We start from the raw sequence: 22,922 nt of genomic DNA, 5'->3' as shown, positions 1-22,922 counted from the left end.
CCTTGTCTCCTGGTTGGCCTGCTGGACCGGGGGGTCCAATGGAACCGACAGGACCCTGAAGGATGAAATATATATATTCAGCAGTGTAATATTAATAAAAAATGTGAACATAACTTTCAACAAAGTCTGGAAAGCAAAAGTGTTCTGAATATTCTTCTCCCAGACTTCTGGTTTCCTGCAGAGGTAATGGCGGCGCGGAATTGATCGCTCCGCAAAAAAGGGATCAACTCCGAGGCTTGCAGGGGTTATAGGTGATCTATAGGGTAAATCTGGGTGGTGGTTGTTTTATACTTTCATGCTATAAGAATTAGTGATGGTGCTGAAATTCCAAACTGAGTAAGGGATTGGAACTGAATCTTCCACTTTGGAAATACCAAGCTGATGTCAAATCTCTGCGTCTCAAATAGACTCACCCACTACCAGTTGTCAAAGCTGATCCCCACCACTAAACACACACACACACACACACACACACGGTTAAGTTAGGGAGAAATGGCTAGGAGGGTTCAAAACAGTCAAACATCTATTAATGCTGAGGAGCATGGGCTATATAGAAGTTTGCATTGCCTCCCAGCTCAGGAGCATCCACTGCTACATGGGAGCATAGAGTGTGTGGGTTATAATCCCTCCCAGCTTCACCCACTGAGCAGAGAAATATTGGAAAACTGCACTCCCTGTGCAGTAAACGCTCCTGAGCATACACATGACTGTCTATTTCCAATGTGACCTGTGCCATTGCTACCAACTCTCCCTGATGGCCTCTGCTGCTGGTTCCTGCCCTCTGGACTTACCTGACAAGGGGAAGTTTGGGAAACTGGTAGGGAAGGTTAGCAAGGAGCTCCCCAGACTCTTATAATGAGCTGGAAGAGAACTATTGGAAATCCACCCTCCCGCCATGTATTAAATAAAGGGATGTTGTAGCCAAGTTATCTAAAAATGAACCCATGGGAGGTTTTACTCACTCGGACACCATCTTTTCCAGGTAAGCCATCTCCACCTCTGCTACCAGGCTCTCCCTGCCAAACAAAGCTTATATGGTTACCAGAACAGGAAAAGGGGAGAAAGAGGAATCACTGCTATTTCTTAACATTGCTAAATCACCAGGAGTTTGTTTGCTGCGATCGGTGTTGTAGATATAATGACTCTCCCAACAGAGTCCATCTACTTAGTGTCTGGAAAAGGGTCATTCCCTCCCTGCCAATCTGTAATTTATGTTCCTATGCCTATTGTTACCAGTGGCACAGAACTGGTACACAGCGTGCTGTGAGAAAATACTGGTTTTCACAAAGTATATAAAGTATACAAGCAAGGATTAGGAAGTATTAGAAAGTTATGAATCAGGACGCTGAGTCAGTCATGGAACTCAAGTGCAAATCTGATCAATAAGTTCAGGGTTAAAGAGTCAAACCGAACCAATCCCACTAATATAAACATAATATGGTGATTAATAGCCCATTCTTAATCCTTTTTGTTTCAATTAGAGTCCTACTGGCTCCAATGGAAGCTAACTCCATGTAAGTATACTTAGGGTAGGGGTGAGAGAGGTATGCTACCTGAAGATTTGACCCCAATATTTTTATATATCATTTTGTATCCAAAAAGTGGGGATCTCAGGAAAGATAAGTACCTGCAGCTTTTAGTGGCCTCATCTGGCAATGCAGTTTTTCAAGGAACCTATGATCAGGTCAGTAGTAAAGCTAGCCAGATGATCATTATGAGTTTAGAATAGCATGTGTTGTTGTTGTTGTTGTTGTTGTTGTTGTTGTTGTTGTTGTTGTAAGTACAGAAGTGCATACCTTGTCCCCTTTAGGTCCAGGGTTTCCATTGGCTCCTCTATCTCCAGGCATTCCTTGTAAACCTTGTAGTCCGGGACCTCCAGGAGGACCTGGAGGACCACCTGGGCCCTAGTGGAATGTTTTAAGAAGCTATTACATGACAACAAAAGAGGAAGACCGGAAATATTTTGTAAGGTGTGCACAAAACTAAATAAACTTGTACATACCTTTGCACCTTCTGGTCCAGGAGGGCCAGCTCCACCTCTATTTCCTGGGGGACCCTGAGGTCCTTGTGCACCTCGTTCTCCTGGGATGCCATTTTCACCCTGATATGAATTAAAACATTTTGCTTTGCACGATCTCCAAGGGCCACAGCATGTATTTGTTTGGTTCCCAGCCCCCCTGTTCCATACTTAAACACACACACACACACACACAAAACCACACATGGAGCAGTTGTTACAAAATGTACCTTGGTTCCTGGGAGTCCTGGAGCTCCATTTTCACCTCTTGGACCCTGTTATGAACCAAATGCAGATAGATTACTTACATGTTTCATGAAATACATATTCATTAATGCTTAACATTTATAGGTCATGTCATGGCCATAGTTCTCAGACAATGGATTGCTCACATTTCAGTTGCTAAAGGTACTGTGAACAGTACAAGTAATAAACTAGACATCCTTCGAAAGCTTACAATGCATCTAATTATCTGTTATTTTGGTTTGAAGTAAACTATACATTATTTGGATCCAGAAACTGAACCAGTACTAACTTTCTTTAAGGTTTTAAAAAGATAATTCCATTCTAATTTATCAAAACCCTTTTTGACCTGTAGGAAAATGCTAACAACTCACACTCTTTTCTGTCCTCGTGTTTAGTCCTGATATAATAGTTTTCTATGCCCTACAGTTTGTATGAAATCCTGGCATATCAGGAGAATATAGATTTTTATTTAAGTAAGAAGCAAATATTGATGGAAACATTTTGTAGACATTGCTTTAAAAAATATAGCTTTAAAAAAATCATATTCATACTAAATATGAATTTATTTGACAACAGTCATGATTATGTGATATGTTTTCTATAAATATGAACCTTGTCTTCCACTATGGAATATATTTTATGCTACTCATTCTTTTTAAAGTTTTATATTATTATTATGGTTCATTTTTCTACTATGTTGTAGGTTTTTTTAAAAAAACATTTGGCTCATGAGTCACATCACTTCATGGCAGTAATTACTTGGTATGTAATACCTCATTAATTGTTCAATTAAAGCTATACTAGAAACTAATCCCCACCCCGCCACTGCCCCTGGAAAATGGCTCTATGTCAACATACAGTTAGGACTCAGCATTCATTATAGCAACCTTGGAATTTTCCTTGTGTCCCAGGTTTCCTAGGGCTGATATTTCAGCAGTGATATATGCCACCATTTCCAGATATCATTTAGATGCTGCTGTGATAGTATGTGGGAAAGCCTGCATGTTTTTCGCCACACCACCCAGCACTGTGTATCTGTGCATCCATTTTTTTCCCTTTTTTTTCTGGAGGTGAAGATTGAGGGGAAAGAGGAGGGAAAAGAGAAGACGAAAGGACAACTTACAGCTTCTCCAGGCTTTCCATTCTCTCCGGGTCCGCCGGGAGGACCAGGTAGTCCCTAGGAGAGGCAAAAGAACTCGTTACACATATATAGGTCTGCTTTTCCAGCACATAAACAGCCAAATGGTGTTGCATGACTTTATAAATAAAAATTCAGAAAGAGTAGAAAGTAGCTTCCTCCACTTAGTGATTTCCATCTGAATATAGGCATTATATTGTGTCAAACTACTGACCCATCTTTTCAGTTATTATCTACTCTGATTGGCACCGGCCTATTTTCCCCACCTACCTGATATTCTTTAAACTAGAGATGTCAGGGAATAAGCCTAGATCCTTAAGCATGCTAAATGGCTACTCCATCTCTGAGTCAATACTATCTCTCTTCCATGATAGAGCATAAACGTGCAGTTCGAGAGTAACCCTAACAAAGGGTATGTTTGCAGCCTGTCACCAATAATTGTTCATATAGTCAAATGTGAGGCTAACCTGAAGGGTCTGTGTCAAGGAAAACATCTGTAGGAATATTGAAGGAAACCTACAAATAGGATTATAGATAAATTCCTTGGGAGGTATTTATGGATCTTTTACACTTTACGAATATGTCCAACTCCTTTTAGATGACCAGTAGCTAAATTTGATAACCTGATGGTGTCTTTGCAGTTGGGAAAGGCATAAAAATACAGAGTAGGGGAATCTATGGTACCTTGCTTTTTTCTGGCTGAAATTGGCTCAGAGTTACATTGCTCAAATCCCACTGATTCTGATGGGATGGGAAAAGCAAGCTGAGTTCAGGATTGCAGACTTGAACATCAAAATATAACTAAATGATTCGTGTCATAAATGCGTTTCCACATTTTCGCCCTAACTTGCTTTTAAAGAATCTGGTTTGGGAAAAAATATATACTCAAGAATGAATAACAGCCGAATATCAAAATACCTGGAATCCAGGTGGTCCTGTTGCTCCTGGCTCCCCTCTTTCCCCAGAAGGACCCTGGAAAAACAGAGGGGGAAAGTAGTCATAATAGTTTGCCAACACACTCTACTCATCATTGGCACATCTGTACTGTTTTGTTCCTGGATATGTTGAGATAAAGAAACAATAAGAAGGCAACACTAATCAAGAAGAAGAGGAGGAGAAGGAGGAGGAGGAGGAGGAGGAGCTTGGATTTGGTATCCTGCTTTATCACTATCCTAAGGAGTCTCAAAGCGGCTAACATTCTCCTTTCTCTTCCTTCTCCACAACAAACACTCTGTGAGGTGAGTGGGGCTGAGAGACTTCAGAGAAGTGTGACTAGCCCAAGGTCACCCAGCAGCATATGGAGGAGCGGGGAAGCGAACCCGGTTCCCCAGATTACGAATCTACCGCTCTTAACCACTACACCACGCTGGCGTAGTAGTAGTAGTAGTAGTAGAAGAAGAAGAAGAAGAAGAAGAAGAAGAAGGCAAAAGTACTGAATTCCTGAATTCCTGATGAATGGTTCCCTGTTCTGCTCCCCTCAATCTCATTTCCAATGCTATCGGAACAAACATACTCATTTCCCTTAAATATCAAAAAATAATTTGCATGTTTATCAGATGAAATTTGTGCCCCACTGCCCGATGTCAAGTGAAGTCCCAGACAGAATTACAGATAGGACGGGTGATAAATTTACTTTGTCTTTTTATAGCCAATAGTTACAATTTTAGTAGATATGATATAATTGGGATGCTGCAACAGTAACAGCAGGTTAGAGTAGACGACCTTTGAGGTCCCTTCCAACTCTGAGTCTATGAAATTGTTGTCATGTTTCTCACTGAAGCTTACTTACAGAAGGTCCTGGAGGGCCTTGTGCTCCTGCTTCACCATCCTTTCCTGGTTGTCCCTGTTAAATAATAAGAAGTGGTGTTAGTTATGGTCAGCATAATGCCATAAAGATATAATGTGGAATTACTAGCAGATTGATTAATTCTACTCACCAGTCCGCCAGGAGGTCCAGGTGAACCTCTCTCTCCATTTTTACCTGGTGAACCCTAAGAAATACAAAACATATGGCAGAGATGAAATGGATCTCTGAAATCTTTTTTTGTTTTTAATAGTGGAAAATTTCAATGGCTGTGGACTGAAAGCAATAAATGTTCAATATACTACATTCTATTTATTATCAAAATAATGTGGTAGAACCATAATTAATGGCCAGTCACAGACATTCAGGGGTGCCATACTCAAAGTAGAAACAGACAGGACTTTTTTCTAGCTGGAACTCACAGGAACTCAGTTCCAGCACCTCTCAGGTGGGTGCCATTGCCATTCTAAGAGAACAACAGAGATATTCATGGTGAGTTCCGGCACCTCTTTTTTTGTAGGAGAAAAAGCACTGGAAACAGATATTCTGTTGTCTGAGTCACAGCACCATGAGTTGATAGAAACTGTAAGTATAAGTAAGTGTGGCCTCTTAAGTATATATTCTTCAGATTATACTAACCTCGCTACCTTTGGGACCAGGAAAACCCATCACACCTGGTTGACCTCGTGGACCTGCTGGTCCTGGGGGACCACTTCGTCCTGATTCTCCCGGGGACCCCTGATGAAAACAAATGCAAATTAAATGTATAGGGACATGTAAAGAAACAACAGAGAAATATGAAAACGCCAAGGGATCATCTTGCTGTTGTGAATTAAACAAAGACAGTTCTAGATTATCCTGTCATTTTAAACATTCTTGAACGATTTAAAACACGCACACAAACAAAAACAAGAGAACCCTAAGACACTGAAAGTATACGTTCATCTAATAATATTTGGTGTCCCCATGAATGTTAGCTAAGTAGGGTTGACAGTGCCATTTAGTAAAACCCAGAGTAAAAGCTTTGCTAATATAACTTCAGAGCAAACCAATGTACTCAGTAAATTTAAATAAGCTGCTATGTTTATTTTATTACAGGTGTGAAAGTCAAGGATGGTAACAGGAGTGGCATAAAGTTATTTACTTACAGAAGGACCTGGTTTTCCATCCTGTCCTGGGCTTCCTGGGCTTCCTGTTAAACCCTGCGCAAGGAAATGAAAATAGTATTTGTGTAAAAGAGACCTTTCGTAAGAGGACATTTTAGGGTTCCATTTTATTTTTCCCACTGTTACAGTATTAGCCTTGAAGACAAGCTTTATTAAGTGGTAGGGCATGTCATTTTAGGGCATGAAACTTAATTTTTGCTAATCTCTCCAGTGAAGGGTCTTAAAAATTGTTTTTGGGTGTGAAAAATTCAAATCTGCTATTATTTTGTGGTTGGACAACTATTAGCTTGGTAAGTCTACTTTTGGTGCAATAGCACACAAAATGCTTTCAGAAAACAAAATAATTTAAATTTTCCCTTCTGCAAATGTCAGGTGATGCTAAATAAATTAATTAAAAATATAACTGCAAGTGCTTGGCAAATATTTTCAATGATTTACACACATTTTGCTTGCTTAGCAAAACTAAATTACATTACTTTAACCAAAATTCCTTTTGAATTCCCAAGTCATGTTACAACTTTTTTTATCACCTCTCATTTTTGGAATTTGAAAGTTGACAAATTCAAGATGTCCTAGTGGTGCAGTCAAGAAACAAGTCCACCATTTCTTCTCTATAATGAAGCACAGCTCTTTATAAGCATTGACCACTAAGTGCATAGGTGTAAATGGATTCTCAAGGACTTGGACACTGGTAGGGAATTATCTAGAAATCTAGAAAGTTGGTATCTGGATATTAGCAGAATAAAGTATTGGCATATGAGCTCTTTGTTACTATAGCTAGTCATCTCAGCCATCACTAATATGGAATATATATAATATTGTGTGTGTGTGTGTGTGTGTATGTAAAGAACCCCTAGACAGATAAGTCCAGTCAAAGGTGACTATGGGGTTGCGGCGCTCATCTCGCTGTCAGGCTGAGGGAGCCGGCGTTTGTCCACAGACAGCTTTCCAGGTCATGTGGCCAGCATGACTAAACCACTTCTGGTGCAACGGGACATTGTGATGGAAATCAGAGCGCATGGAAACGCCATTTACCTTCCTGCTGCATTTACCTATTTATCTACTTGAGCTGGTACGCTTTCGAACTGTTAGGTTGGCAGAAGCTGGAAGAGAGCAACGGGAGCTCACCCTGTCACAGAGATTTGAACCACCAACCTTCTGATCGGCAAGCCCAAAAGGCTCGGTGGTTTATAGCGCAGCGCCACCTGCATCCATATCTATATCATCTATATCTATATCTATCATCTATCATCTATCATCTATCATCTATCTATCATCTTTCTTTCTTTCTTTCTTTCTTTCTTTCTTTCTTTCTTTCTTTCTTTCTTTCTTTCTTTCTTTTTTCTTTCTTTCTTTTTTCTTTCTTTCTTTCTTTCTATCCCACCCAGAAGGTATTTTAACTTACTCTCATTCCTGGAAGACCTGGGCTACCATCACGTCCTGGTTCACCCTGAACGCCTCTTTGTCCTGCAGGACCAGGAGAGCCTCGTTCACCGGGCCCACCCTTAAATGACATTGAAACAAATTGCAATATATGATTAGTAACAGATTGTGGAAATATGAAGTTGTATTTTAACTTCAGGAAAAACAATAAGCAAAGTAGAAAGTGAACAGTTTAGCAGGAAGAGAAGAGTATACCTTTTCACCTGGAAGTCCATTACTGCCAGGAGGGCCGCGAAAACCTGGGGCACCCTGAAGGAAAAACCAACAGAAATGTTCATGTTGTGGGTCACTTAATAGCAGAGGAAAAGGATGCGCTGAAGTATGCTACATCCCAACCAAGCAGAGAGTCAAATGCATTTTCAGTCTTTTATTTGTACTGAGATGTCCACATAACGTTATATATATATATGAGATGATATATGAGATTTAGTCAAAAGAATAACTGTAGGCGACATTTCACATTGTATGAAAAGTTTATCTGTTGCTGCTCTAGAATTCATGTACACTGGACCTGATCCAGCTAATGAAAGGACAAGGTCCTTGCACCGAGGAGCTTACAATTTAATGCTACCGATTGGGGAAAGTGCTATAGTTGGGGACCGCGCTGCAAATCCACGCTGTTTCTCCAAAATAATAATAATAATAATAATAATTCAAGAATGACAATCTCGTTGGCTTTTTTCTAGTGAAAAAAGCTCTTACTCCATTTCATTCTCTTGAATTTACCGTCTTCTGAATAGTCCCTTAAGTTGGGCAAGGCTAATGTTTCGCTGCTTCGGTGAGATTTAGGTTGCAATCCAATCCATACATAGCTGGAAGTAAGTCCACTGAACTCAGCTGAACTGAATTCTGAGCAGACATGAGTCTGGTTGCACTGTTGGTCACACGAGTCATTTCAAAGGTGTGTTCCCCTTTGTCTAAAACCTGATCTGCTGAGTACTTACGCGTTCTCCTGGACTTCCAGGTATACCATTTGTGCCAGGTTGACCAGGACCCCCTGCCTTGCCTTCTTCTCCTGGAGGACCAGCAGCGCCGGGAGTACCATTTTCACCCTTATAATGAAATACAATAAAATATTATTAACTGGTAAAGCTGGAGGAGTCCCAATGATAAAATCTCACTACAGCAATGTATCTTTTGAAACCAATTTTCCATAAGCAGGAATTACAATTCTGCTCCATCCAAACCTACTAGGTAATGGGTTGGCAAATACTCACTCGTTCACCTCTTGGACCCGGTTCTCCTTTTCCGCCATTCTTACCAGGTTCACCCTAAAGAGAACATACAACCCTTAAAATTTAACCGAAAGACTTATTAAACAGCAATTGTTCCAGCAGGTGAAGCACCTCACATTATAAAAAAGGTAAAGGTAAAGGACCCCTGGATGGTTACGCCCAGTCAAAGGAGACTATGCGGTGCGGCGCTCATCTTGCTTTCAGGCCAAGGGAGCCGGAGTTTGTCTGCAGACAACTTTCCGCCACATGACTAAACAGCTTCTGGCGCAACGGAACACTGTGATGGAAACCAGAGTGCATGAAAACACCGTTTACCTTCCTCCCACAGTGGTACCTATTTACAGTATCTACTTGCACTGGTGTGCTTTCAAACTGATAGGTTCGCAGGAGTTGGAACAGAGCAATGGGAGCTCACCCTGTCATGGGGATTCGAACCGACAACCACAGCGCCACCCACATCCCTATACCTCACATTATACTTCCGATAGAATGTGAGGTTTCACTGACTTAGACCAAATGAACCACACACACTAGGAGAAAAATTGTGCTGTTCTGTGATTTAGGATCATGTTGTATGCATTCGGCGAAGTGGATTCTGCAGCACTAAAGCTTTTGCCATGACAATCTTTGTCATTTTGCTGCAAAAGGGTAGCTGCCTCTGCGGTAAAGGTTAACGGCTGTTTCAGACATGCACATTCACCGCTTGACTTGCTTGTTTGAATGAGCCAGCAAAGATCAAGCACTACAATGACAGCTTTCATAAAATCTCACAGTGGCTTGGACTTAATCATACATAGAGTAGACCCATTGAAATCAATGGGGCAAGTTAGTCACAGCTAACTTAAGTCTCATTAATTTCAATGAGGCTACTCTAAGCATGATTATGCCTTGATCAAACATGGCTTTTCAATGCGCTTGGGTTACACTCTTAGTGTTGAGTAGGCAAGCGAAAAGCAATCTAGTAAAATCTGCTGCTGAATATTCATCTTGAGCTCAAAGTATTGTCAGCAAATATGACCCATTGTCTGCCATGATCTCTCAAGAATTCTTGCTATTTAGGATGCAAGGCACATGGAATTATTCCTAAGCATGACTGAACCCACCCTAAAGTTACGCATTTTTATTTGTCGTGCCACTATATCTAGTAAAATATTTTCTTATCATTAATATTTTTGGCTTCTAGTGCCATCCCCATTTGTATTATATTGTCAAGGCGTCGAGAGTCCTCCCCTCCCATTGATAACTTCACAGATAAGAATTAATGAGCAGTTTATAATTTGTAGTCTTTTTTTATTCAGTCATCTGGTTGCAAGCAAAAATCCACATCTCTCCACTAGGAGAGCAGTTGGCTACTCTAAATCCTTCCCCTTCCATCCCCCAAAAACATCCTGGGCACCAACAGGAAGTTCCTCCTCTCTGCATTCTTTGTCCTCTAATACAGACAGACCTCCTAGTTCTTGGGGAGGGAGACTCCCTCACACTCTAATGACGTCTCTGCTGGCTGTTCCCTCCCTTCTGTTTCTCTTTCCATTATCTCGTAGCTAGGTAACTCCTGCCAAAGCTGCTCAGTGTCTGTGTCTCTCCCTGCTTCTGAAACCGCTGGAGACAAGGGGGAAACGAATCTTTCCCCTATAGCTCCTCTTCAGAGAAGAGCTGCTCTGCCTGAGAATGCATTCCCCAACCCTCTGATTCAGGTTATTCCCAGGCATATATTGATAATAACAGCAAAATGTCGGAGATAAGATGTAATAGTTTTCAGGAGGAAACATGGAAAGTTGGAAGCTCAAAAGATAACCCTCCCCAACTAGGTTCAAATCATATCCTTGTGCCTATAAGTACTGTATAGATTGCAGGTGTTGTTTTCCAACATCTGTAGGGTTGCAGATGTTGTTTTTCTGAATCCAGTTTTCATGTCAACTTGACAAAGATGAGCTGGCGACTTACAGCTGGACCTCTTTGTCCAGGGATTCCATTGGTACCCGGGGGGCCAGGAGGACCACGACCTCCGCTCAGTCCAGGAGCACCAGCCATGCCAGCAGGACCCTGTGGGGAAAGAAAATGCGCTCAAATTTACAAATTCCCATGTGATATTGAATAAAATGGCAGCTTAGACCACAGGCACAGCCAATGTGGTATGACAGCAGGATTACTTACTGGGGGACCTTTTGCACCAGGACTTCCATCTCTACCTCCAGGACCCTAGAGACAATAGGTAATAATATTTAGAAATGAGTGCATGGGAAAAGCTACGGAAAGTAGATATAAAATTTACTGCTTGCTATGCTCTAAAAGAAAATTATATGAAAATGTTGTATAGCTGGTACTTAGCAACTAACAGATTATCTAAAATGTATAAGAAGGTTCCTAATAATAACTGGAAGTGTAAACAGGTAGATGGTTTTTTTTAACATATATTTGTGGTGGATTTGCAAGAAAGCGAGGGTATTTGGGGAAATGATACATGATGAGATAAAAAGATGCTTAAAATGAGTTTATTGAAAAAGCCCGAAGCGTTTCTGTTAGGGATTATAGCGGCAGAAATCCCACCAAAAATGTGAAAAGTTGTTTATGTATGTAACAACAGCAGCTAGGATTCTATATGTGCAGAAATGGAAGGAAGAAGAAGTTCCAACCAAAGAAGAATGGATAAGTAAGATAACGGACTATGCAGAACTGGCAAAATTAACAGCAAAATCAAGAGATTCTAATGATGAGGGTTTTATGGAAGAATGGACACCTTTTTTGGACTATTTAAAGAAATTTTATAGTATGACGAACTCGTAAGTAGGATTTCAGCTATGAGCAACAGAAGTAATTAGATTATAATATTGTGATAGATAGAAGATAGGGTGTATGCAAATTCCCCCCCCCCGAAAAGCTGGATTCTCCCCTGAGGGTTGAATCCCGCTTGCTTTCAGCTCCGTGAATCAACCGGAAGGATTCAAAACCTGCGGGACCAGAGATTTACAGAAGATTGGAAGAAGTATATGAATAATTTGAAGAGCAACTGTAATCAACAAATTACGCTAGTAGGACTACAAGAAGTTTTGTAAGGAGAAATATACGAAGTGTTACAAAGTAGAAAAAGATAGAGATATTGGTTATGAGTTTGAAATGTAATAGGGAAGATAAGAAATGCATACTGAGAGATTAGATTGGAAAATTTTCAGACAGGATTGATGGAAGTCAAAAATTTGAATAAGATGTAAAAGTATGTTAAATTACCGTATTTTTCGCTCGATAACACGCACCTAACCATAACACGCACATAGTTTTTAGAGGAGGAAAACAAGAAAAAAAAATTCTGAATGAAACAGTGGATGTATCATTTTTGTGCTTCATGCTGCAGCCACAGACATGTGATTTGACGGTGAGTTTGGGGTAGCCCAATGCAAAGATCCTGAGGATCCATGTGGATCCATGCTTTGTAACCACGTTTTTGCACCATTGCAGCCCCAGGCAACAGTGGGTGCGTGATTTTTTTGGTGCAGGCTGTAGCCATGGACATGCTATGTGATCTGATGGTGAATTTGGGGTGACCCAATGCAAAGATCCTGAGGATCCATGTGGATCCGTGCTTTGTAACCATGTTTTTGCACCATTGCAGCCCCAGGCAACAGTGGGTGCGTGATTTTTTTGGTGCAGGCTGTAGCCATGGACACGCTATGTGATCTGATGGTGAATTTGGAGTGACCCAATGCAAAGATCTTGAGGATCCATGTGGATCCGTGCTTTGTAACCATGTTTTTGCACCATTGCAGCCCTGTTTTTGCATCAGATCATTGCTATGTGATCTGATGGTGAATTTGGGGTGACTCAATGCAAAGATCCTGAGGATCCATGTGGATCCGTGATTGGAACCACGTTTTAAGTAGGGAGGGAAGGAAAAACATAGAAGCGACAAGGAGAGGGGTGTGCAGAGAAGCAGCTGGCTAAGAATGCAGGAGAGGGGTTTTACCGGAGGGAGGAAAGGAAGGCAAAAGTCCCCCCCCACAAGCCAGCCAGCTCTCTCTCTCTCTCTCTCTCTCCCCCCCCAACCTGCATGTTGCCTTCGAGTCCCAGACGCACGCTCTGCTTTCCACTCTGCTTGCCTGGAGGGGAGGGGTTTTCTCTGCTCTTTGTTCCGTTTGAGCAAACACAGTAAGGAAACAGAAGCGGGTGGGCAGTAAGACCCTGAGGCAGAGCTTCCTCCTTTCAAGGCTTCCCTTCTCCGGACGATTTGATATTTGCCTGATTTTTGCCTTCACTCGCGCTTGTCAGCTCCAGGGACCACACATTCGCTCAATAACACGCACAGACATTTCCCCTTACTTTTTAGGAGAAAAAATCTGCGTGTAATAGAGGGAAAAATACGGTACTTTTGAAAATAATATGTTAAAAAAACTAATAAAAATTATATTAAAAAAAAAAGATAGAAGATAGGGTGAAGCAGGCAACAACTCCATGGAAAATGAGGTTGGAAGTTGACAAAAATAAGAGAAAAGACAAAACTGTGTTTTGATTGTATAAGTTAAAAATGTTGAAACTTAATAAAACAGAAATGAAAAAAAGAGAATAGTTAATAACGTTGACATTCATGGAAGCAGCTTTTAAAATGTCTCTATGAAACAGATTTTACTAGGTGAGTAAAACAATGTATGGCTTTATAAACATATGATACTTACAGCAGGACCAGGACCACCAGGCTGTCCTTGAGGACCAGGTTCTCCTCTTGCTCCAGGAGACCCGCTAGAGCCAGGGGGGCCAACAGGGCCAGTTTCACCCTGAATTGAAGAGAGCGAGCAATCGGTTTTAACAAACAAAATTCAGTAGCTTGATGATTTCATCCTACTTTGCCAAACCTTTTTCAGGCATTACAAATATAGGCCACCACAAAACATCCATCTATAAAATTTTAAAATATATACAGTTATAAACAGCCATTTAAAATATGTAATAATGAGGATTTTCATTGGAGTTTCTTCTGATGCTTTCATTAAGTGGAAGATCACATCACACGAGGGACATGGCAATCAGACACCATCAACGGTGTTTCCGAAAAATTTGACACATCACTTGGGAAGACAGGAGAACTAATGCCAGTGTACTGGAAGAAGCAAAGATCACCAGTGTTGTAGCAATGACTCTTCAACATCAACTTTGTTGGACTGTTCATGTTGTGCGGATGCCTGATGATCATCTTCCAAAGCAACTACTCTATTCCGAACTTAAAAATGGAAAGTGTAATGATGGTGGTCAACAAAAGAGGTTTAAAGACTCTCTCAAGGCAAATCTTAAAAATGTAGTATAAACACTGACAACTGGGAAACACTGGCCTGCGAGCGCTTCAGTTGGAGAACAGCCTTTACCAAAGGTGTCATGGGCTTTGAAGACGCTCAAACTCAGGACACAAGGGATAAACGTGCTAAGAGGAAGGCACGCTTGGCAAATCCACACCATGATCAACTCCTGCCCGGAAACGAATGTGCCCACTGTGGAAGGACGTGTGCATCCAGAATTGGCATCTACAGTCACTTACGGACTCAATGTTAAAACAGTGTTTATGGAAGACAATCTTACTCTGCTACGAGTGATCGCCAAAGAAGAAGAAGAATTCTTCAGCACAAAGTAATGTCAGCAAATATGTTTGTCATGATCTCTCAATAATTGTTGCTATTTAGAATGTGAAGGAAAGGGCGCATGGAATTGTTTTCTGAAAAAGTTAGTGGAAACTAAGGATACATCAACACCAAACACATTCATTTTTTTTTACTATTCTGACTCTCCCCACAAAGGGATACTGAAAACCATAATCGATGAGGCACTGAAAATCCTCTTGCAGATATCTACACAGTACCTTGTTACATTTGCATCAACAGAGAAGATTTTATATCTGGAACTTGGCCATTCAAATCCACAAGTGTTTCAATTAAAATCACACTGCATGGGTTTTTTGGGGGGAATAACCACTTCACATGCTATTGGTAAAGGGTAAAGGGACCCCTGACCATTAGGTCCAGTCGCGGATGACTCTGGGGTTGTGGCGCTCATCTCGCTTTATTGGCCTAGGGAGCCGGCGTACAGCCGGGTCATGTGGCCAGCATGACTAAGCCGCTTCTGGCGAACCAGAGCAGCACACGGAAACACAATTTACCTTCCCGCCGGAGCGGTACCTATTTATCTACTTGCACTTTGACATGCTTTCGAACTGCTAGGTTGGCAGGAGCAGGGACCGAGCAACAGGAGCTCACCCCGTCGCGGGGATTCAAACTGCCGACCTTCTGATTGGCAAGTGCTAGGCTCTGTGGTTTACCCCACAGCACCACCCGTGTCTCACATGCTATTAATAGATAAGAAACACCTTGTTAGTGAAAAACCCAGACCCAAGAGCTACTTTTGATAAAACTTCCTAACTTCATCTATTTGTGGATTTCAGCAAAAACGTCCTTAGGATCGCAGATGAGACATATATGAGACATTTATTTAAAGGCAAACATATAGGATGGAAAGGGATAGGATAGATACCTTAAAACCTGGAGAACCTGGAAATCCTGAAGGTCCAGGAGGGCCTGGGGGACCCTTAAGAAAACAGCAACAACAATATTATTATTGGAAGAAAACATGACATAGGTCATTAATTTTTAAAAGAATTAGTTGTGTTACATCATATTCTTATGAGAATAGATGAAAACAATCAAGAGACTATGTGGCCCACATATGAACATAATCTTTCCCTTTCTGAATGTGTGACTTTGGAAGGTTACCTTCACCATCATGAGCTGCTACCCTTTGCTTGAAGTGACACATCAAGCACAGAGCTTAAGCTCAGGTATCTAGCCTAGGATCTCTCACAAAACCATAAGCTGCATTTGATTACCGCAAACCACAGAGGGCCTTCTCTGTGGTCACACCTAGGTTGTGGGACTCCCCACAAGGAGAGGTTCAATTTTGTTCATCTCTGATGGACTTCCATCATCTTGTTCACATAATTTTTTGGCTTCCTAAACTGGTCTTTTTTTAACAACAACAACAACAAGAAATCCCTAGATTTTATATCTATCTCCTATGGCCTGTTACTTACACATTTTTAAAAAATGTGGTCCACATGTTGATGCTTTGAGATTTTAAATATGTTGCAAGTAAACTTGACTATTATTTTTTTTACTGAAAAAGCAGGATATGGATATCACAACAATAGGTCTCAGGAAGCTTGTGTATGCCAGATATAAGTTACTTGGATTTCATAATGCTGAATATGGACAGATTTTAGCACACATTAATCTCTTGGCTAAGTCCCACTGCATTGTGATGGAATGGAGACTTAGAGCTCATCTAAACTTGCACCTGTCCCATGGCTAGAAAGCATGAGTCTGAGCAGTTTTCCACTTGCCCCACTGCTTTCCCCTGGGAAACCAGCTCTTTAGGAATAAATCAGAGCAAAGTCAGTCTGGAGAAAACCTGATTGACGTTTGCTCTGATTCAGCAGTAAACATTGGGTTTCCCCCAGGGGGAAAGTGGTGCGGCAAGGGCAAATTGGATGAGTCTTTAGCACAGCTGCTCTCATGTGGTGAGACTTTCACTTCAGCCACAGACTTTGACTCCCAATCACAGGGAAGACTCTTGTTAAAAGCAAGATGGTGTAAACCCATTTAAATTCCACTCTGTTCAGTGGACTGAAACACACCTAACATTGTCTGGGTTTCCTCAGCACATATGGAAACTGTGGTTTTAGATTTTGTTCGTTAATAAATAACCTGAGAAGAATTTCAATCTAAATGCTATTCAGAGAGACGTGACTAGATAGGTTTATTTATTTTTGTTGGATATCTATCTGACCCTTCTGTCACAACTTCTGGAGAGTGCACAAAATCTTTAAAAAAAGATTTTGAGATGGAACTTAGCAAGTTTTTGAATAAAACAAGAGACTACTAGGGCGTGGGATGAACGTATAGAAGCAGAAGATACCAGTGCGAATAACAAAAGGGCCAGGCATTGTTTTCATGATGCAGGTTGCCTGGCGCTACTGATTCTCTGCAACAAATGTAATATCTGAAGTGCAATACATCTGAAGTTTTAATTTGGCCATTGCCTTCATTGAGGGAAGCCAGAAGTGCTTTATGTTTCGCTTGCAATTCAGCAGCACTTAATATAATATATGGGCTAGATGTAAAGGTAAAGGGACCCCTGACCATTAGATCCAGTCGCGACCAACTCTGGGGTTGCGGTGCTCATCTCGCTTTATTGGCTGAGGGAGCCGGTGTACAGCTTCTGGGTCATGTGGCCAGCATGACTAAGCCGCTTCTGGTGAACCAGAGCAGTGCACGGAAATGCCGTTTACCTTCCCGCCAAAGCGGTACCTATTTATCTACTTGCACTTTGACATGCTTTTGAACTGCTAGGTTGGCAGGAGCAGGGACTAAGCAACGGGAGCTCACCCCATTGCGGGGATTCGAACCACCAACCTTCTGATCGGAAAGTCCTAGGCTCTGTGGTTTAACCCACAGCGCCAACTGCTTCCCGGGCTAGATGTACTCCGAGTTATAAACAGAGTTATAAAACGAGATGGCTGGCGTGGCGAAAGAGGGCGAGCCCTGGCCGTGCTGGCCCTAAATAGGCCAGGCCAAGCCCCCCCAGCCACCCGATTGGCTGGCTGGGCGGACGACGCGGCCGGGATTCCCTCGTTCTCGCAGGGGCTGCAATCCAGCCCCCGCGCACAGGGGGTGGCCGTGAAGCCCGCAACCCCACCTCCTTGCCAGGTCCCGGAAGTGGCTTTATCTACTTGCACTTTGATGTGCTTTCAAACTGCTAGGTTGGCAGGAGCAGGGACCGAGCAACGGGAGCTCATCCCGCCGTGGAGATTCGAACCGCCAACCTTCTGATCGGAAAGTCCTAGGCTCTGTGGTTTAACCCACAGTGCCAACTGCGTCCCGGGCTAGATGTACTCCGAGTTATAAACAAGTCAGCTTTTGAATACATGCAGAGTGGCTGATAGCTACACAATGCACAGTTACTTACGGGTTGGCCAGCTGCTCCAGGAGAGCCATCATTACCACGACCGCCCTGCAAATGGAATTAAATATATTAGGAACAAACAAAACCTGACACAGAACAATATTAATACGTTTCCCTCTTTTAAACAAACATTTGTTTGTAAGGAACGAAAGAAAACTCCATGTGTGAATTCCTCTCATCGCGAACACTGAACTTGCTCCTCACCAGAAACTTTGGAGTTTCAGGAATTTTATGTGCACATTGGAGCTCTGGGTGATGAATCTGGAACTGATGGGTTTGGGAGGGAAGAAACAAGGGGGCAAAATCTTCAAGAAAGGCAGTTTTAAAAAAGCCTTTTAAATAATGGCTGCCAAGCCCACAAAGTAAACAAACTGTAGTATGTGTTAATCCAGGTATAGGGGGAGAATAAATTGATTCTTACTACAGGCACTTGGGATATACTTGGAAAATAAAAACACAGAATTTGGGGGCATCAGTGCCAAAGGTGTGGAGGATATATAAATAGTTCACCATTCTTGACAGTCAGTAGCCAGGCCTCCAACAAGGCATGGAGGATGCAATCCTATCTAGGATTGCTGCTATAATAATAATAATAATAATAATAATAATAATAATAATAATAATAATAGATGTTGTTTTTAATACACCTATTGATTTTAAAATGTCATCAATAAGCATATTAACAACAACAACAACAGTCACTGACAAATCTCTGCACAGAACATGTAGACATTCACTGTAGATTCAGAGGCTTGTCTGCACACCCTCCCCAGTTTAGCCCCCAATCCCAATATTTTTCTTGAGCTTCTGCAATCCTTGGGGTTTCTTCTCAGCCTGCCAAAACCTCCCTCTTGTGTGTGGATGGTACTTTTGTAACATACGGACCCTTTCTCCAAACACACTCATGCTATACTTTGGCGTCTCCTTTTTTACACAAGAAAACCAGAGGTAACATGAGAAAATTCTGGGTCTGCATGCTACCTTCCAGGATTCTTGAGATCTACTGAAGATGCCTTGCCTGAAGGACTAAAAATAGCAATCAGTGTGAAGTTTTGGTTCAGTAACTTACAGCACTTCCTGGAGCTCCCGGTCTTCCTCTCTCGCCAGGCTGACCTCTTGGACCCTAATGAATATATATGACATTCAGTTAAGGAATGGAAATCAAACACATTTTGTTTAAAATTATTCATCACTGACTGGATAGCTGGGAAACCTTTACGAGAGAAACACCACCAATGTCTCTAAGATTTTGGCCCCATAGTAAGACTATTTTGACCATGTGTATTGGGATTCACTGCCCATAGGAGCTGGGGTGGCTTGGAGGAGGCAGTGTCTATTTAGGAGGACACCATCTCCACGCTCCAATCCTTCCACCATTTTATAAAATAAAATAAAAGATAAAGGACCCCTGGATGGTTAAGTCTAGTCAAAGGCAACTATGGGGTTGTGGCACTCATCTTGCTTTGAGGCCATGAGAGCTGGCTTTTGTCTACAGACAGCCTTCCAGGTCACGTGGCCAGCATGACTAAACTGCTCCTGGTGCAATGGAACACTATGACGGAAGCCAGAGCACATGGAAACGCCGTTTACCTTCCCACCGCAGCGGTACCTATTTTTCAACTTGCACTGGTATGCTTTCAAACTGCTAGGTTGGCAGGAGCTGGAGCAGAGCAAGGGAGCTCACCCCGTCGCACAGACTCAAACCGCCGACCTTCTGATCTTCAGGCCCAAGAGGCTCAGGGGTTTAGACCACAGTGCCACCCACATCATTTTATTTACAGTACCTAGCAGCTCTATGTATATTTAGCTGCTCAGGGATAGTTGAGCTTATGTAGTAGGAAGCCCTTTTTTGGACAACAGAAATGGATAACAGCATGGAATCTCTTCTCAAAAGGGAACAGATGCACAATCGACTAGCTGGTGGCAACATATATTAAAGGTAAAGGGACCCCTGACCATTAGGTCCAGGCATGACCGACTCTGGGGTTGCGGCGCTCATCTCGCTTTATTGGCCGAGGGAACCGGCGTACCGCTTCCGGGTCATGTGGCCAGCATGACTAAGCCACTTCTGGTGAACCAGAGCAGCACACGGAAACACCGTTTACCTTCCCGCTGGAGTGGTACCTATTTATCTACTTGCACTTTGATGTGCTTTCAAACTGCTAGGTTGGCAGGAGCAGGGACTGAGCAACAGGAACTCACCCCATTGCGGGGGTTCGAACCGCGACCTTCTGATCAGCAAGTCCTAGGCTCTGTGGTTTAACCCACATCGCCACCCTCGTCCCGGTAACATATATTACTGGTTGTTAAACAGCTCCACAGCTCATTTCTGCAGGCTATTCAAAAGGTAAGTGCTTACCTTTGAAACCCTATACAGCTTGAGATGGGAATGATACTTGAAGGAACACCCTGTGTCCATTATAGCCTGTCATAAACTGATATCACAATCACCAGAGGTGCTCTATTTGATACCCCCACCTTTTGAAGTGAGGCAGGTGACTTTCTCAGCTGTGGAATTCCATTTACAGAATCTTTCCCCATTTACGGCATCTACTATGCTATCTTTTTGAGCCAGAGGAAAACAAAACTGTTTTAATTTCCCAGGTTTTTAACTGTTCCTATGTGATTATTTTATATCTATTACACTTGTTTTATTTACATTTTTAATAATAATAAAGGTCATCTTAATGTTTTGCCTTGGTTTTCCTGTGTGTGCTGCCCTGGAAGTATTTATAGCAAAGGGAACAAGGCATATAAATTTAATCCAATAGCTGAATGTTCTATCAAGTATTCATTTTGAGACTTCCTACTCAATTGTTTTGAAATAAACAAATTACCATTGGTCCGGGGGATCCATTTTCTCCAGGAAGACCGTTCTCACCCTATTTAATAAAGAAAACACTGGATAAAAAATACAGCATATATTGTTCCACATTTTATCTGGTGTGTTTTGAAAACTGATTTTTCTTTTTTTGTGAATCGTTAAATATTTTTCCCTGATCCAGCAAGGTCAATAAGTTCATGGAAGCAGGCTTTTATATGAGGATCACTTTTTGGATCAGACCCTCATATGTAAAATAAAAATAAAAATGCAATACATAGGTCAAATCTGCCTGCACTATCTTGGGCTATACATGTAGTGATCCTGGCTGGATTGGGCCATAGGGGAGATGGATCATTTGCATGGGAAGTAAGATCAACATCACCAGAGACAACTGGGTGAGCATGTAAAGAGGTCTTTGTGTGTTGTAGAGATCCTGCTGGGCTTTGCTGAACACAGGGATCTCTGGAATTAAAACCTCATGTGAAACGGTAAATATTTTCCTATTCTTCTTAAATTAATTGTGTGAAGGGGTTGCATAATTAGACAAATACTATGGTGCAATAATACACAGGTTTACTCAGCCTCAGAATGAAGTAAGCGCCACTAATTTTGGCGTGGCTTGCTTTTAGGTAGGGATGGTAGAACCTGTCAGTCTCAAGCTTTCTCTCAGTTTCTCATTTTTCCATTCTTAAGTTCAAATTCACACATTTTTGCATCAGTTTGAGAAATATATATGCATAAAATGTAGTCTTTGTGAAAATTTGTAGGCACATTTCTCACAATATACACACCATTTTAACTGTAGTTTTGCCTAATATTCACATTTTTGGCAATCAATTTCCCCATCATGTAAGGCATTTTTGTATGTGATTTTTATTAATGGAATGCATTAATTAACAGAATGCACACTTTCCTACAACATAGACATTTTGTATACCTTTTATGCCAGAGAAGTGCAAAATTCAGAGAGCTCCAAAGGACAGCCGTATATATTATGTCTTGTGAACCAAACTGAATTTGTCACCCATCCCTACTACCAGGTAAGGGTATATAAAATTGCCGCCCTAAACTCTATTCAGGCATTCCTAATTCTATTCATGGAACTGGTGTGGGGCTGTGCATGCCACTCTCACCCCAACTTTGCATTTGGCAGAACCCACTTACAGTCCCCCCTGTGTTTGGGAAACCTTATTGTTCAAGCAGAGAAGGCTAGATGAATGTTTAGCTAAATGCACTTAAAAATCCCATATTTAGGGTCATCCACTCCGTCAACCAAACCAAGCATGCAGCCTCATAATACAGCTTAATGGCCCCTTCAGGCATACATTTAAAACAATCCCTAATTTGGTAGAAGCGGTTCTGTACAGTATTTAGAATAAACATATTTTACCTTCAGACCAGGAGCACCTGCATCACCTTTGGCACCATCTCTTCCATCAAATCCCTTTGGGAAAGGATATAAATATATTAGCACATCTCTTTGGAAAATGCCATTCTCTCTCCCCTCCCCATTTTGATAAACAACAGAGTTTGCTCTGTTCATTTTCCCCTACACCCAGTGTTTTTTTTTTCTGGGGGGGAATCTTTGTACTTTTGTCCATTTACTGTAATTATTTTCCCTGATTTGAACTATAAAATGGTGAGTTTCTTGAGTCAAAATGAGAGTACTCCTAAACATTTTTTTGTGTGTGGAAGAAAAGCACTGCCTACATCTGAGTAGAGACGCACAAATAGAAATTATTTACCTTAACTATGGTCAAAGAAACTTCAGGGAGGAGGGGGTTAAGAATTTCACAGAATTTCTATTTATTTATTATTTATTCTACAGGGGGAAGAAACATTATCCAACAGTTTCTCAAGTGGAAGCAACAGCAATTGTGTTGCCAGTCTGACCACCATTTTGGATTCTCCAATCATGGGAGGGAAACAGCATTGTGGGAGGGAAATAGCAGCCGCCAAATTAAAATAATATAGAACAACAACAAAAGGAGAATCTTCAGGGGGAATTCTGAAAATCTGTTCTTAATGCCAGAGAAAAAGTAAGCCCAGGAATGCAGA

General features: G+C 41.6%; 1 protein-coding gene across 2 annotated transcripts in view; it reads right to left on the bottom strand.

The window, feature by feature from the left end:
• The window catches only part of COL3A1 (collagen type III alpha 1 chain), a 95,756-nt gene that overhangs the window by 20,741 nt on the left and 52,093 nt on the right, over positions 1-22,922 (bottom strand). For both annotated transcript variants that reach the window (XM_053360166.1, XM_053360174.1), the window contains 23 exons: positions 22,255-22,308; positions 20,878-20,922; positions 19,110-19,163; positions 18,044-18,088; positions 15,554-15,607; positions 13,714-13,812; positions 11,204-11,248; positions 10,994-11,092; positions 9,032-9,085; positions 8,759-8,866; positions 8,010-8,063; positions 7,777-7,875; positions 6,354-6,407; positions 5,845-5,943; positions 5,339-5,392; positions 5,191-5,244; positions 4,320-4,373; positions 3,387-3,440; positions 2,248-2,292; positions 2,003-2,101; positions 1,797-1,904; positions 963-1,016; positions 2-55 (listed from right to left, as the gene is read on the bottom strand). In XM_053360166.1, coding sequence (XP_053216141.1) covers positions 2-55; positions 963-1,016; positions 1,797-1,904; positions 2,003-2,101; positions 2,248-2,292; positions 3,387-3,440; positions 4,320-4,373; positions 5,191-5,244; positions 5,339-5,392; positions 5,845-5,943; positions 6,354-6,407; positions 7,777-7,875; positions 8,010-8,063; positions 8,759-8,866; positions 9,032-9,085; positions 10,994-11,092; positions 11,204-11,248; positions 13,714-13,812; positions 15,554-15,607; positions 18,044-18,088; positions 19,110-19,163; positions 20,878-20,922; positions 22,255-22,308 — 1,539 coding nt within the window. The remainder of the gene's footprint in view (position 1; positions 56-962; positions 1,017-1,796; positions 1,905-2,002; positions 2,102-2,247; positions 2,293-3,386; positions 3,441-4,319; positions 4,374-5,190; positions 5,245-5,338; positions 5,393-5,844; positions 5,944-6,353; positions 6,408-7,776; positions 7,876-8,009; positions 8,064-8,758; positions 8,867-9,031; positions 9,086-10,993; positions 11,093-11,203; positions 11,249-13,713; positions 13,813-15,553; positions 15,608-18,043; positions 18,089-19,109; positions 19,164-20,877; positions 20,923-22,254; positions 22,309-22,922) is intronic.

The sequence above is a fragment of the Podarcis raffonei genome, chromosome 1, assembly GCF_027172205.1.
Source record: "Podarcis raffonei isolate rPodRaf1 chromosome 1, rPodRaf1.pri, whole genome shotgun sequence".
Taxonomy (NCBI): Eukaryota; Metazoa; Chordata; class Lepidosauria; order Squamata; family Lacertidae; genus Podarcis; species Podarcis raffonei.
This window is presented reverse-complemented; position numbering and strand designations above follow the sequence as displayed.